A 17,087-nucleotide genomic window follows, 5' to 3' on the forward strand; every position below is an offset into this window, starting at 1 on the left:
AGGAGTGTAATTCCAGCACCAGAGAGCAGTGGTTCTCAACCTTTAGTTCACCATCCCTTTTGTGTGTGGGGAGGGGGGGAGCTCGACTTTTATACAGGAGTTAGCTAAGATCATCAGAAAACACATTTACAACTCATAACAGTAGCAAAATTACAGTTATGAAGTAGTAATGAAAATAATTTTATGGCTAGAGGTCACCACAACATGAGGAACTGTATTAAAAGGTGGCAGCTTAGGAAGGTTGAGAACCACTGATCTAGAGGCTGAGGTAGGGAGACTGCTCCAAGGCTAGGCTGGGCTACAGAGCAAGACAATGTCTCAAGAAACAAAAACAAATAGAAAAGAGCCCTAGCTCCAACATTTTCATAATTATGTAAGTCTCAATCTCAAAAAGTACAAGGGGGTTGAGTGGACAGACAGAGTTAACAGATGCCACTTGCCTCAGACACAAGTCCACAAGTCCGTTTTCAAATGCCCTGCTAACTGCCACCGTAGATGGAACAAATGAGCTCTAATTGATGACATCAAGTGGTCAGAAAGCTTCCCATTGGATAAACTTGTGGATTCAAGAATGGATTGGCTGGATATTACAGGGCACTCCCTAAACCATGTGTGAGCAGGGTACAGAAAATCCAGTATTAGCTGAAGCTTGTATCCCTAGAGACCATACCCACATCTTGATCCCTAAATGACCTATAATAAAGTACAGAGTCAAAAGATATCCGATAGTCTAAGGCAGACAAAATTTATAGAGGCTTGCCTCTAATAGGACAGTATGTTAAGGGACAGAGGCTGGGCCTTCAGCAGATCTGTCTACTTGGAGGACTTTCCTCTATTTTGTTGGCCAACAAATGTTTATAAATGTTTATGAAACCTGCCTTCCTTAAGATCTGGTAGCCAGACCTGCTGGAAGGACAGTGGTCCATCATCAACCCCCAACATCTGGTATACCATAAAAGGATCCAATATTTGGAAATAGCCAAACTGCATAGATAAGTGAACACATGTGTATAAAACGCTGACATGTAAAATTCCACCACACGCTGCACAGGAGAAAATGTGCATTAAATCAATGGCCAGACGTGGGGCATAGTGTTGAAAGGACCAACCCTACTGGTATTCAAGTGAGACATATGGAGCTCCTGCCATCAGTATTGTTAGTGAAAGACCAGTAGGAACTCTATCGTGTACTAAGGTGCACAGGACAACTGGTAGACATTATCTACTGGGTGATTCAAATTGACTTCGTGTGGGAGCAAGCAGAGGATGCCATCTCAATAATGACCAAGCTGCTGTTCATGCTTCCTGTCTTGCAGCATCAAGTTAAAATGAAGCTTGCTGTGTTGCTACATACCCATAGTCTAAGCTGCCTGGAGGCTGACACAGGAGGATTACTAACTGGAGGTCAAGTGTACTATATAGTAAGATCTTGCTTCCAAAATAAATAATTAAGTACAATAAAACAGAAAGCAAGACCCTATCCCCACACAAATTGAGTTTAGACATTTCTTTCTGCATTGACTACAGTATTTTCCAGATCTGATAAAAGAGCAAAGCAATCAATATCCTAATTGCGAGATCACACTACCTGCACCATCCAAAAGTTCTGCTTAGTTTCCCACTGCCAGGTGATGCATGCACAAGATAAGAAGGTACACACGGAAAAGCAAACCTGCAGTTACATAAACACTGCCTTAGGACCCAACATGCTTGAAAACGGTCTCCTTATGAACTGGCATCAGACTTGCACAGGACCAGTGAAAGCACCCTCAAGGATGAGATACCTTATCAGAGGTAAAGAATTATTTGCAATCAAGTTTGATGAAGACTCACTTACTGGAGGCCCATTGAAATCACAGGGTCACTCATTCTCCCCCTCCAAAAGAAATCTGTTCAAGGGCAGACACGAATTCCAAATACTATACTCTATTTTGAATTTCATCAACAAAAATTTTATAAAAATGTCTTTCTCTAATTATCTATATTTATATATTTATATCCTTTTGACCCATTACAGGAAATGTCACTGGTCCTCAATACAGATTATACTAGAGAAACGAATATCTACTTTATCTATATCTGACATGTTGTTACATGTTTTTAAAAGGCCAATTTAGGGCAACAAGATAATATGGTTCTATGTATGCAAGAGAAATCCTTTAAATATTATTTCATTTGTATTTTTATACACACAGTTATCTGGAAGGAAATACTGTTGACAGTAATTGCTTCTAGCAAACACACTAAAACCACAATTTGTTCTTCAAAGTATCCAAGGTTACAATGAAAACAAATCAGATTTGGTTATTCCAGCTCAAAATCCCCAGCGGCTTCTCATCACACTATAAAACGGACTGGAACTCCCTGCCTCGCTGGGGAGGGAGGTCCTGAGGATCAGATTCCTGCCACATTTGTGATCATCATCCCCACCTCAGAGGTTCAGTGGCTTGTTGCTGCATGGGTCTCCTCTTTCCTACAGGACCTTCGGTCATTTGTGCTTACCTCCAGTAAACACAAACATGCCCTCTCAATTGGCCTGCAGCTAATAAACCTCCTTAGAGAAGCCTTCTGGATGCCTGATGGAACCACCTATACTTTTGGGGTATTGCTGTTTTTCTAATTACTCGCTGTCCGGTCCAAAGGAAACTTCAATTCCTAAACTTAAAAACGCAGTCCATACATTCAGAAATGAGATCAACTTAGACTGTAGGAGGATTTCTGGTTGTTAGATAAAGCCAGCATTCCTCAGGAACTTACTTGTGACACTGGTTCCCATCTGCCAAAGGAGTCATTTTCCTTATGTCTGGCAGAAGGGAAATATGGCTCCACTGACATATATTGGTGGTTGCATATCAAAGTTGATGCTGACCTCCAGGCTCCCTCAGCATCACAAGGACCTATTATATATTTCAAAGTCTAAACTAGCATCCTATCCTTGTCACTTCCACTCCTTCCAGACAGCACTTGTCCTCTTTATAAAGCTGAGGTCCACCCCGACCCCTGCCACCCCCTGCTATTCCCACTACTTTCTGTCTCTTCTCTGGTTATCCTTTTACACTCTTATCCTAGTCTGCCATCTCCACTCTTCTCTCCTGCTTCCCTAACCTTGGCCATGTCCAGTCTACTTCTTTATCTCTCTGTTCTGCACTTTTCCAGATGCCTCTGACTGTTCTCTCTCATATCGTGTACCCTAAATACACTTACTAGCTGACACCATGTCCTACTTAGATTTACCATCTGTCTTCTAGGACTCTAGAGACTGTTGGGGGATAGGGGTATACACTGTTTCCTTCTCTGCTGTCTCCTTACAAACTAGAAGTATGTGTGAGACATACCAGGTCTACAACTACTCTTCAATGGTAATTCAAGAATTAATACAGGCAGGAAGTGGGGACTTGAGATGGGAAAGTTTATTCTTAACAATGGAAATTTCTTATTTATTGTTCATAAAATTAGAGAATAGAAATGTGAAGAATTAATGATTATACTCCACTGTTTCAATGTCTATTAGTGACATTTTTGGTTAACTTTCTTTTGAAACCTTATTGCATACTATCTTAGAGTCAACAAGTGCAAGAACAAGTGCAAGTGAGATGAAAGCAGACACAAAAGCCTTTCATTTCAACTTGAGGGACCTGGAGGGTCTAGATGATGCTGACAGCAGCCCTCCTGGCTCCAGTTGGGGCAGGTACGCAATTACCGTTTCAGCCCAAGGATTTATGATTCTATCTATGGTGGATCCCCAAAGAGTTGACTGGCCCGAGTCCAGACTGAGCTGACGGTGGACAATGCAAAATATCCACGAGTCTTACTCATATAAAAGAAAATGCTTGGGTTTAGGCTAGACAGGTGTTATCTTGCCCTAGAAGCCCATGTTTGTCTTGCAGGAAGACACAACAATTTATAAAACATTGCCATCAGAGTCAAACTGAGTCATACCGGTCCCTGTCTGTGCACCAGCAAGCCAACCCCCTTTCATTATCACCAAACTTCTCAATTTCCTCCAGTGGTCCTGGAGGGCCACCCGTGCTTGTGCCCTTTGCTATCTGTTTCTGAAGCCATAACCAAATTCTTAATTGAACAAAATGTCCTAAAAGAAAAATTTGTTCTTATTGGACATTGGCCAAAGTTGCTTCAAAAGTAAAACACTGATGACAAATTTAAAAACTTACTTTTTCACACTTCTCTTAGAAAAATCATGGCTGATTCTCCCTAGAGTTCTACAGTAGAAACACGTCAGGTTCAAAAGGGCAAGCCCATTGACTTGGTCCATACTGGACTCTATGCCCAGCTCAAGAGCTCAACCTGGACTATAGGCAGCTTTCTGATGACCAGACAAAAGCTGGAATTCCTTAGGAACCTGTGAAATGTCATTTTCCTTATGTCTAGCAGGACACAGGGCTCCCTCCAGACTCCCTCAGTTCCTATTCACAAGCACTTACTGTACTAAACACCTACTCTATCTAGCATTCTGGCCCTTCTCACCTCAGATCCCAGCTCTCTTTACATCCCTAGCCCCAGGTACTCCTGCTAACCTCGCTGCTCTCTCTTTCCGTTTCTTACTCCCTCAGCACTCCTGTTCTGCCATTCTCTCTTGTCTGGTAGACAGCCCTGGCCATGCACAGTCTGTTTCTCTTTCTCTGCTCTGGACTCTTCCAGATGCCTCTGGATACTTTCTCTTGCTTATTTACAATAAAAACCCTCCCTAATTATGGAGTGCTAATGTTGCCAGTTTCTTTACTGTACCTAACACATACAAAACCCTTCCTAAATAAACCTGAATGAAAAAAAAAATTCCTCTATCAGTCACCTCTTTTGTATAGTCATACTAAGTAACAGAGGCACACAGAAAGGCACAAGCCAACCATTAAACATTACTGCTTTTTTTTTAAATCCACAAGGACAAAGTCCGGGGAAGTGTATTCATGGCAGCAGATTTGACCAGAAGGTTTAGGACCTGCTACCTATCCCTAAAGACCATCACTGGGAAATATCAAACATATGTTCCTGAAAAGGGGAGGGGGAACAACTTAAATTATGAAGTTGTGACAAATTTAAAATAGGAACACAGTATTATATACTGGCAGAATAGAAAGACTCAGAAAATGATATCCACATACTTTCACTGTATCCTGTAGACTTGTTCTCCTTTTCTTCTGCAGATTTTTCTATATTACAATCCCCTCCAAAATTGAAGCTGTGTGCTTCTCCTTCAGAAGAGGCCAACGCTGGAGGAGTGGTATTGTCTTTTGGGGAGCCTTTTACATCAACTGGTTCTCTTTCTTCCTTACTACCCCCTTTCGAGGGCATGGAGCAATGAGCAGGGCTGTTGTGGGTATTAGCATGGGTGCTTCCCTGTAGGGCTGTGTCCTCCCTCAGCTGAGGGTCAGGCTGCCTGCAATGCTCTGGGCTATCTTTAGCAGATGTTTCCACAACTGTACTCACTTCCTCCTTGTCGGGTTTCTCAAGACTAGAAGTACTTCTTGAAACTGAGTCAGTAATGCTGATGGATCTGGGTTTGTCACCAATGGAGGTAAAATCACACATTTCCAGTATGCTTCTTCGCTCCCACTTTGAGAGACTTCTGCAGTGGAACAGAGAAGGGCTTGATAATGCCTGAGCCTCAGGAGGAAGAGCCTCTGAATTCCTTTCCTTGAGATTATCAGGGGAAAAGTAGTCCTCATAAGAGGAAGCCCCAACATCAGGAGTCCCCAGGATGGGGCTGGTGGTGAACTGTGGTCTATGGTCAGATTTGAACAGCTGTATCGACAAGGCAGAATTCCTATTGTACCTCTTCTTCTTGAGTTTTCCTTTTGGAGGTGAACCCAAGTCTACTGGCCTTTTTCTCTTGGCTGAACAACTTTTGGGTTCATCTATGGCATCTATGTTCCCTGTGGTGGCAGGGGACAGACAGAGCTTCTCATCAGACATCCCCTGAGACACATGTGCAGCTTGCTCTCTCTCCAGCTCAGCCTTCTCACCTGCAGCATCTTTCTGCCAGCTGATGTCCTCCTTTGGAGGACGGTCCTTAGCTTTCTGAGGACTTGGTTGACAGAGGTGGTTGGGAGACAATGAACTGTAAGAACTGCTTATCTTCAACACAGGTGAGGCAGAGCATGCCATCCTGGTCATCTCATTAACAGATCTTCCCAGTTTCCTTTCCTGATTTCCAAGGAGACCATCAAAAGATGAGTGTGAACAACTGGCAAAGGATTCATCTGGAGAGGTCAATAAAAAAATCATCTTTAAAATGGCAATTGATCATAAACTACCTTGTTTTCTTTTAAAGACAGAGTCTCTGGTCCTGCCTCCCTCCCAAATCTGTTTTAGAGGTGTGTGCCACCATGCCTGGCTAAGCTTTTGTCTTCTATGAAGCATTTCCCCGGATAAATACCATTCAGCTCCTCTTCCCAGCAACCTCTCTCCCCAGCTCTTCTGGCAAGTTCTCATGCTTCATTTACACTTCAAAAGAACCTCATGAGACCCTCAGTATTCTGACCTCCCATGAAGTGTGCACTTTACTCAGGAGTAATGATAAGATTACCCCACCACCTAAAGTCTCCAGGCTCCTCACATCTGGCCCCATCTTTGTTCCACATTTTACTGTGGGTAAACACATCTCATCCTTCAAAATCCCCTTAGCGTTGTTGTCACCTGTGAACCTCTTTACCTGGTCAGGTCACACTGCTACACCCTCCCATGACACAGCAATATTCATCACAGCATAAGGTTACCTGTCCTCTCATAACACTGAGGTTCTAGAGGGCAGTCACCATTTTTGCTCACTTGGGAACTTGTGGTCATCACTCAAGGCTGGTTCTCCACTGGCACAATGCTGGCTGGCTGAGGGCTTCCATTTTAGAGAAACTACACACTCAGGAGGTAATACTGGTATTCTAACTTTTGCTTGAGACAATGTAAGTTCAACTTTAAAAAGAACAAAGCAAGCCGGACGGTGGTGACGCAACCTTTAATCCCAGCACTCCAGAGGCAGAGGCAGGTAGATCTCTGCAAGTTGGAGGCTAGCATGGTCTACAGAGTGAGTTCCAGGATAGGCTCCAAAGCTACCGAGAAACCCTGTCTTGAAAAACCAAAAAGAACAGAGTGGAGGCCACACAGACACACCCTCCTTGACATTGTTCTTTGGGAGGGGAGGGAGCCAAGGCCAGCCTGACACTGGGCCCTGTGGACATACTTTGAAGGCAGCAGCTGAAGGGACACATGAGATTTACTCTTAGGAACTGAATGAAATAATCACTTTTCAAAGAACCATGACACACTGTGGTATATCATTAAGAGAAAACATTGTTAGACTACTTAAGTCAGAAGCCTGGGTCTATCACTCACAAAGACAGGCTCTTACATAATCCACCTGACCTCTCCATGTCCTGGTTTTCTCTCTGGTAAATGGGAATGCAGATGCAGCCTAGTTCACTGAGGGTGTGTGTGTATGTGCGTGTGCGTGTGCGTGTGCGTGTGCGTGTGTGTGTGTGTGTGTGTGCAGAGAAAATGAAATAAGCATTCTTATCACTATTTGTTTCCAACAGAGAAATCTGAGCAGAAAATGAGGAGATAAATGGGTAAATAATCCAGAACATGCAGGAGAGAATGCCAGGATATATCACACACTAATAGGAAGAAAGCCTAGCTCAATCTCCTCTTTTAGCTTTCCAAAATATGCACAGTAGCTGAAGAACTTATGAACATAGTTCTTTCAGGGTTTCCCATGGAATTAAGGGAGAAAAGTATAAGGAACTTGACACATGAAAGCTAAACAATCTTCAAAAAAGTCAAGGGCTGTCATACTACTTTATACACACTCTTTTCAATAATATACTTCATAGGTTAATTAAACATGAAACGTTTCCTCTTTAGTGCTTACTGTTCTCAGAGAGGTGTGTTTTACACTGCATTTAGCAGTTCACATGTAGTCACAAGGATTTCTAAAAATAAGCAACTTATTCCACAGCAAAAGACCAAATCTCCAGGAAGGAACCTATAGACTTCAAGCAGGAGATCCTGGCTTTGTATCAATTCTACAATAATACCAAACTTCAAGAAGAAACATGAGTTGTAGTTTTACTCAGTTTCCCGAGTATTTAGAAGTAACAACATGAAAACTGGGCATAGTGGTGCATGTCTGTAATCTCAGCACTCAAGAGGAGACAAGAGGATTGCTCTAAGTTGGAGGCCAGCTGAGTCTACATGGTAAGTTCCATGCCAGCCAGGGCTCCACAGTAAAAGTCTATCTCAAAAACTACAAGTGTGAGTGGACACACACACACACACACACACACACACACACACACACACACACACACACACACACCCCTTTTAATTCATAACTTGGTCACAAAAAGAAAAAAAAAATTACAATTTTACCTGAACGTGAAGATTCATGAGCAATGTTCAAAGATGCTTCACACGGAGTGATATTTGGGTTCTGTTGAGACTGTTCAAACATCTGGGAAGCTGATAAAATAATAACATGTCACTGAACTGGACCACAGAATTTCCTACTGGACAGAACAACAGCATACCTATCTCTTCTGCTCTTGATCCCCTATATACATTAAATGACTCCTAACTATATACTAAGCTTAATATGCTATAACGAGTAGAAAAACTATGTGAAGAATATTGTAGATATAAGACTGACAAAAATGAATTCCTATCAATCACTGCCCCAAAAGCATTAACTTACAGAATCTTATGTGAAATGAGAGTTTGAAAATCCAACTTGCCTGAAACTTAAACCAAATAAATTGAATGTTTTCAGTTTGCTTGATAACCACTGAAGTTCCTTATATTTACCCAGTGCTGAAGTAGACATGGGACAATATCTGTCACAAGGTGAGGGAGGGCTATTACTGGTTTAGATCGTGTACACAACAAAGAATTATCTCCAAAAGTCAATAGTGTTGTGGTTGGAAAACTTTCAACATATCATAGGAAATATCTAGGTCATCTATTACGAGAGCTGAGCCATAGTTCATATGGTTATGATATCTTTATTCAGATAAATACTAGCCAAGCACAAACCAGAGCGTGCCAGGGGCAGTGAGGCAACTACGCCAGAGAGAGAGGCTCCCATGTGCTTTGTTGCCCCTTAAGAACCCTGACCTTAGGGCGTGGTCAGGCACACCTGTAGCCAGCCTCTAACAGGCATGGCTTACAGTCCCCTACAATTCCCCTTTTAGTCTAAAAGAGGATTAAAACTTAACAGTGTAAAGTATCCAAAATTAACAATCATAAAGGTGAAATACAAAAAATCTGCTATTGCATATCCTAACCATGTTACAGGCTGGCTACAGGTGTGGCTTACTGTCCCCTACAGTCATCAGTGACTTAATCCATCTTCTATAATCCACCTGTATGTGTAGTTTTTGTTTTACAAAGCAATCACTTACAGGTAGGGGAAAGGTTTTCTCTTTTCTCCCTCATCTCTTGCAGTCTCTTCTCCATGGTGCTCTTGTGATTTCTAATGGGAGTCATGGAGCTGTACACCAATGAGCGAGGAGACTCAAACAGCAGGACAGGAACACCATCATCTGAAAACAGAGTTCAACTTTAAGTTCAAGAAAACTCTTCCACACTGCACCAGCTCCTTTCTTCTAAGACCCACCTCCACCCTTCTGCATTCCTGCTCCCTTTCAGTGCCATTCTCTCTTCCCACAGACAGTACTACCCCCACCATGAATCATGGCACTGGCAGTAGAGCCAGCAGCAAGGTGACCCTTGATGAGCTCTCAGTAAGGGGCATGAATTATTCATCCAGGTATAGCCAGGCACTACTTGATGATAGGTGTTGACATTATGTACAGAGAGATAGTCACTGAGTCACAGGTAAACCAATATCATGTATACAATCACACAACTAGCAAGAAAACGGAGGTGTGGACTGGCTTCTAAAACTGACTTTATATCCAGGTTTCAGAAAGTGTTCCTACCGAACACTGCTCATCCAACAGATACCCACACCCACACATGAATATGAACACAGGAAGTGAGCCCAAGGTGTTTCCCTACAGCAAATTCAAAGCAAATGCTGCCTAAGTTTTGCCTGTTTTAGATAATGAAACAAAAAGACCAGGCATGAGGTAAAAAGGCAACATTAAAGAAAAGAGATTGCTTTTCTCCTGTAATCATTCCTCATATAAGAATTCCATTGACTTAATGAATGATGAGGATTATCTGAACGCCCTTTCTTCCCAGTGGCTCTCTCACAGTTACTACCCAGTCTCCAGCAGGCAGATGGCGCTGTACACTCCTCCCTTCCTCCTTAAAGATACCACAACCCCCATACCTCCAGCTGACCTGCCTCCAGCTGTCAGGACAGAGGACTTGGCTTACCTAGGGTTGTCTTCTGCCTTTGTAGCTCTTCAGCCATTTTCTCAAACTTCTTTTGAAGTCTTTTGTCATTTTCTGGTGTTTTAGGAATAAAATCTTTGGGCTGCATACATTTGTGCTAGGCAAAAAGGTTATCAACATTAATGAAAGTGTATTATGTTCTTTATTGTCTATTTAAAAAGATTTACTTGTGCTGGGCGGTGGTGGCAAATGCCTTTAATCCCAGCATGTAGGAGGCAGAGGCAGGCAGGTATCTGTGACTTCAAGACCAGCCAGGACTATACAGAGAAAAAACTGTCTTGGAAAAAAAAAAAAAAAAAAAAAAAAAAAAAAAAAAAAAAAAAAAAAAAAAAAAAAAAAAAAGGTGCCTGTTTTTAATGTGAAAAAATGTTGACCTGAATTTATGTATGTATACCATATGCATGTATGACGGACACAGAGGCCAAACGAGGGTGTCAGATCCCCTGAAACTAGAGTTAGGGACCATTGGGAACCACTGTGTAGGTGCTGGGAAGAGAACCCAGCTAGGTCCTCTGAAAAAGAATGCTGAGCCATCTTCCCAGTCCCTAAGGTTGTTGACTTTTTTAAAACGGGAGAGAAAGCCCTTTCCATACAACGCTGGTAACTTCAATGACATCAAAATTAAAAGAACTTCTTAATGAGTTTTTCACGATACTATATGTGGGCTGGCAATATTTATTTCTGAGGCATTGTTTTGACCAATAGTACAGAATTTAGGAGATGAGGTAAAAGGCTGTATATTAGGCAATGGTTTTCTGAGCTATTTCAGGACGTCAGCATTATCAGCATCTGAGAAGGTTCTCAGAAGCAGCTGAGGCACTCTGCTATTCTCACACTAACTCCCTTCAAATGACACAGTTACTAAAGAAACAAATCATAGTTTCTTGGTCTCAGCTGCTTCTGGCTCTTGTAAGCCCATGCTCCAGTTTTGTTCTTGACTTGCTAGGTAAGGTAAGCAGTTGGTCATTACCACATCCCTTTGTGTCAGGCACCAGTCCTCAGCATTTGAGAGCTCGAACCAAAGTGTTGAGTGACAGAAAAGAGCCTTAACAAACAACTCGGTTGTATTAGTGCTTGCTGGGAGGAGAATGAGTTCAGCAGGCTCACTGCTGCAATGTGAAACTTAACAGTGTACTACTTAACAGTGCTGCTTTGCACAATGAGGACAGCTTGTGCACACTGTTCTGTCAGAAGGATTAGCGGCATGCCTGGAGGACTCTTCCCAGGGGCAGAGTCCATGGGTATGTGGTAAGCAGAGGATAGAAGTTCTACTTGGTGAACTTAGTACTGGGTGTCTTTTTACTACTAGACAAATGGCGGCAGTTAGAACGGGGTTCAGTCGTTTAAAAAACAAAAACAAAACAAAAAAAGGATTCAATATTTCCAAATCCATACAGCATGTTGGAACTTAGGTCACAGGGTGGAATTCAGAACCAGGGCAACAGTCACCAGCAGAAAGACCTACTACTGCAACAGGGAGTGTTCGAGAGGGCTGATGGGTAATGTGACATCTACGCAGAGCTATGGGAAGCTGTATAGTGGGTCTCCAGTGGACTTCAGGGGAGCATGATCCAGACAGAGAGAACAGATAATACTACGATGATGTGACTAAACACTTTCCTGATCATGGTCAGGCTGGGGGCAGACTGACAGGGAAGAGAGCACCTAAAATAATAATGTTTCTCAAGTCATGTTTAACTTGCAATTGCATTTGGAAAAGGGAAGAAAAAGGAAGCTTTTTAAAAGTGGTAAGTATAGGAAAAAGGTAGTCACTATTTGTACATCAGACTAGACAAAGCTTAAATACAAAAACACCGGACATGAGAACTGTATACTTCCAGCTGAGTAAAAGAAGAGGCTATGGGAAAACAAAAAGAAGAGGAGGAGGAGGAGGAGGTACAAAAAAGAAAGAGGTACCTGGCACACTATTGATGTAATCTCCAAATCTAAGGCTATTTGCACATGGAGCCAGCAATTCTACTTCTATGTTTGTGAGCACAAGAAGTAAATGCACATTTCACATGTAACATGCTTCAGTAAAAACTGTGAGTATATCTATCTATGTGCATACATATTTGTGTGAGTGTGTGTGCATAACATAAGGAAGGCCTATTTGCAATATAAAGTGAAATTAAGGTGATCAAAGTCACACTATTAAAAGGTGGCCTGGCAAACTGAACACCGAACTCAGCAGAGCTTCACTGTGCAGAGCAGGCTTGTGTGCTACCACGTAGTGAGTACTTCAGACTCTTATCCAGGTCCCTAGTCAATCTGAAGTGTCAGAGGGAAGAAACATCAGAGATGCCTGCTGTGCCTGAGTTTACCAAGTGTGTTAAATGAAAACAGCATGTACTTCTGATGTGTTTTTCCAAGTCCTTTACTTGGGCATGTCACAGTCAAGAACTGCCTAGAATCAGATGAGGAAGTCTGAAGAAGCCTTAGGGGAGCATCCTCATCACTGCCCTGATGCCTGGCTTACTGCGAGAACGTAAGGGATGCACATCATACAGTATCTTCTAAAAGTACAGAGAAGCCCACAGCCACAGCCGCTGCCGCCGCCGCCTCAGCCTCCTCCTCCTCCTCCTCCTCCTCTTCTTTTTGTTTTCCCATAGCCTCTTCTTTTACTCAGCTGGAAGTATACAGTTCTCATCTACCTCATTCCATCTTGATTAGGTCACCAGTGGTTTTTGTGTGAGAACAAAGTGCTTTGATACTTCACAGTGAGCTACACCCAAGCAAAGAAAACCTAGGGGGCTGGAGAGATGGCTCGGCAGTTGAGAGCACTGACTGCTCTTGCGGAGGACCTGGGTTCAATCCCCAGCACCTATTTGGTGGACCACAACCAACTCTAGCTCCAGGGGATCCAATGCCCTCTTCTGGACTCCATGGGCACCAGATTTGCATGTAAAAAATAGACACAGATGCAGGCAAAACATACAAACACAAAAAATAAAAATTAAAAAAATAAAAGAAACACCAAATACAGAAGGCTGCCTAGTCTTGTGGCAAGTTTTAATTTCCCATGGCCAACTACAGTCTCTTCCACTTCCTGTGTATTACATTAAAGCATTCACATACTAAAAATCTTTATAGCTAACTAGAAACTTTATGTGAGATAGCAATGAGTTCAACGGCAACTGAAGATACTCTCAACAATACCTGCAAAAATGTGATTTCTAGAATAAAAAACCAAGGGTGCATACATTCATAATTGCCCCTGTCTGCACCGAAATTACATACTTACTTTTTTTCTAATTAGGCTTGGTAATTCTTCATCAGTATTCACCGCAGGGAACAAAGACTCATCAACATGTGCTCCAGCCATCCTGCATCTATAGAACCAAGTCAGTCCAGTGAGTAACTGTCTTTGCTATAACATATAGCATGAAAACTGCATATGTATCAGGCAGCAGGTTCAAAAGTTAATATATTTTACAATATTATATAAGTACATAAAATGCCAATTATAAGCTGGTATAAATTAGATTTTCCAAAATCTTCTTTCTCTACATGGTCTCCCTTGCCCCAATGCAAAAGCAGAAGAGGGTCAGAAGTATGAGTGCATGCCTGTAATCCAAGCACTTGGCAAGTGGTGAGGAAGGAGGGTACATTTCCTTATGCCCTGAGAGACTGAGAGAGTGGCTCAGTGTTAGGGTGTTTGTACAGCAAGTGAGACACACTGGGTTCAATGACAAGCACTGCCAAAATAAAATCAGCACTCCTCACCTGCCTTCACTCCCTACACTGGAGACGCAGGAAGCAGTGAACTAGAGAGAGATTGGGGGCAGGGATTAGATATATACCCAGAGATTGAGACATGACCAGGGGCTAGATATATACCCAGGCTGACAGACTCAAGATTAAGAGGCTGTGGAGATATGTGTCACATATGAGAGCAAGCCTAGAGGTGAGATTATCCGTGGGCACCCTGAAAGCAATACCCTAAGAGGGAAGCACCCTCCAAACTCCATAGGTGAGCAACAACATTGGAAATTTCTGCTGAGCTCAGAACCAAGTAATCATGGTCCTGATCTAAAACTTGGTGAAGACCATGGAAGCAGATAGGAACAGAGGCGGTCAGAGCCCAGATAAGAACATGTCCAGACAACAAGGTAAACAATAACATAGGCACGGCCACACCAGTACCTTGGACTTAAGATTCACTAACCCAAGTAGGGAAGTGTTAACATCTAATACATGTGTGACAATGACACGGAAATTTCCTAACAGCAGCATTCCTCCATTTAGAAGACTAGAAAAAGACTCAAGGACGGTCTGACACCTACTGGCAGAAGAGCAGAAACTCAACCTAAAAGGTCATTTGTTTGAACACTGCATACCCACAAATCTGATATCAAAGTCTGAACTAGAGCAAACTGCATCTTTCTCACCAGTAATGTGCCACATGAGACATCACAGGGAGGGACTCAAAACCCACCCCAACAAGGAAGAAATACTGACTGATACAGTTTTAACATCATCTTCACTTTGTTTTTCAATTTTCATTCTTAGAGAAATATCTTTTTACATTTATTTTTGCTTTATTTTATGAGTACGAGTGTTTTGTCTGTATGTTTATCTGTGCACTACTTGTGTGCCTCGTATCCATAGAGACAAGAATAAGGCATGAGACAGTGTGAGCTGCCATGTGGGTACTGGGAATTGAACCCAGGTCCTCTATAAGAACAGTCAGTCCTGGACACATGGGGAAGGGCCTAGGCCTGGCCCAGGATGATGTGGTAGACTTTGGCCCTTTTGAGGGCCTTACCCTGCCTGGTGAGTGGAGGGGGGATGGCTAGGGGGGGGGGGGGGGGGGGGAGAGGGAGAAGGGATTGACATCTGAAGCAAGCTTGTTCCTAATTTGAACTAATAAGATAAAATAAAAATAAAAATAAAAATAAGAGTCAGTGCTCTTAACCTCTGAGCCATCTCTCTGGCCTGCAAAAATATGTTAATGGTCATGCTTTGATTTTGGTATTGGTTGATTATATTCATTTTATACATAGCCCAGTCTCTCTTCTCATTCCTACCTCATTTCTTCTCTCTCCTTCACCATTCTCCCCTTTTGACTTAATTCTATCCTTATGTAGCTGTAAGAATCTTTAAACTCTAGATCCTAACAGTATCCAGGTTTCTACTTCCCACTCATTATTTTTCCTCAGTTGATCTAATACTCATCATCATCCTTACCCAGCCTATTTCCCTTCCATTCCTAACCTTAGTAACAAGTTATCTTTTTGTCTACTATACAATCCTTGCCCCGTTTATCTCTGAATAGTTACTGAAGTTAGAGGAACAACTTGATTAACTACTACAATGTGTGGTGAGCCTCTCTAGCAGTATTGGCTGCTTTTGCAGCTACTGCTGCTCCCTAATGGTGGTATGGGAGGAGGTGATTGACAACGAGAGCTCTTGAATTAGGAGTGTGGTATAGTTCACTAACTATACCCTCAATCTTACTACAAACCAGTCCCATTTGAGCATGCACATATTTCAAGTAAAAGAATACAGCTAATAAAGCCAGGCATGGTGGCTCATGATTTTAATACCAGCACTTAGGAGGTGCAGGTAGACAGATCTCATAGAGTTCATGGTCAGTCTAGTCTATACAGTAAGTTCCAGGTCTGCCAGAGTTACATAAGACCCTGTCTCAAAAAGAGAACAGAGAAGTCTTAAAGTTTTAGCAAGGGCAATAAGACTAGAGAAATAAATAAAAAGGATACAGATAGAAGAGGAAGAAGTCAGTGTTCTTATTTGTAGAAGATATGATCCTACACAAAAGGGTATTGTAAAACTCTGGATAAACACTTTCAGCAAAGTGGCAGATACAAAATCAACATAAAAAAACAAATTAGTAGCCTTCCTATATATTATCACCAACACTGAGAAAGATCAGGCAGACAATCCCAATTAGGAGAAACTACCACACAAAGAGTTCTGGTTCCCTGAGGATGAGGTGTCTCCCTCAGAGCTTGCCTCCTGCTCCTGTGGGCTCTATCTAAGGAAAGATGGGTGGTCACAGACAGATCACCTGAAGAATGGGTTCCAGGTACAAGAGAGTAACCAAGGACACTGTACTAACCAGGGTAGAAGCCACTGGAGGTTCACAGAACAGTGCAGGCACAGTGGGGCTGGAACATAACTAAGCAATGTTTAGATAGTAAAAACAGGTTCTGGACCTCTGGGTAAAAGGACAGAGCAGATGCATGATTTTCTCTTGTTCCCCTGAATCCCAATAAAACAACAGTAAAGGAAAATAAAAAAGGACATAAACCAACAAAAATGAGGAGGAGGTTAAGAGCTGCCTGGGGAGCTGGAAAGTAAATAAAGGAAACCCAGGCCCAGCAGAGGGGTAGGGGAGTCAAGGACTTCAGATTCTCCCAGTCTTTGGGTGTGTGTAGGGGGAGATGGGGACTCAACAGAACAAATGGAACAAAGCAGGGAAAACAGGTATGGACATGGGTAACTAGCCATACCCATTCCCCTAACACCCAGGTAGAGGCTGTGGGTCCATGTTAGACAACTAGAACCCAAAAGTTTTGGACACAGTGAAGGCAGGCAGAACTCAGAGAAGGAAAATACTATACTACATGACAGGAAGTGTGTTCACGGAAGACTCAAGATCCAACTACCTACCTCCTATCAGAACTGTATCATGCACATTGGTATAAAGAGAAAGAATGTTTGTGTGCAAGGAATGCATATGTGTCTGTGGG

At 42.4% G+C, this 17,087-nt stretch overlaps 1 protein-coding gene across 2 annotated transcripts in view; it reads right to left on the reverse strand.

Moving 5' to 3' along the window:
- The window catches only part of Mcph1 (microcephalin 1), a 193,023-nt gene that overhangs the window by 163,048 nt on the left and 12,888 nt on the right, over positions 1 to 17,087 (reverse strand). For both annotated transcript variants that reach the window (XM_027389651.2, XM_027389652.2), the window contains exons 4-8: positions 13,616 to 13,703; positions 10,354 to 10,468; positions 9,411 to 9,551; positions 8,383 to 8,472; positions 5,121 to 6,218 (exon numbers count right to left, since the gene is read on the reverse strand). In XM_027389651.2, the coding sequence (XP_027245452.1) occupies positions 5,121 to 6,218; positions 8,383 to 8,472; positions 9,411 to 9,551; positions 10,354 to 10,468; positions 13,616 to 13,703 (1,532 nt within the window). The remainder of the gene's footprint in view (positions 1 to 5,120; positions 6,219 to 8,382; positions 8,473 to 9,410; positions 9,552 to 10,353; positions 10,469 to 13,615; positions 13,704 to 17,087) is intronic.

Source organism: Cricetulus griseus, assembly GCF_003668045.3.
Source record: "Cricetulus griseus strain 17A/GY chromosome 1 unlocalized genomic scaffold, alternate assembly CriGri-PICRH-1.0 chr1_1, whole genome shotgun sequence".
NCBI classification, from domain to species: Eukaryota; Metazoa; Chordata; class Mammalia; order Rodentia; family Cricetidae; genus Cricetulus; species Cricetulus griseus.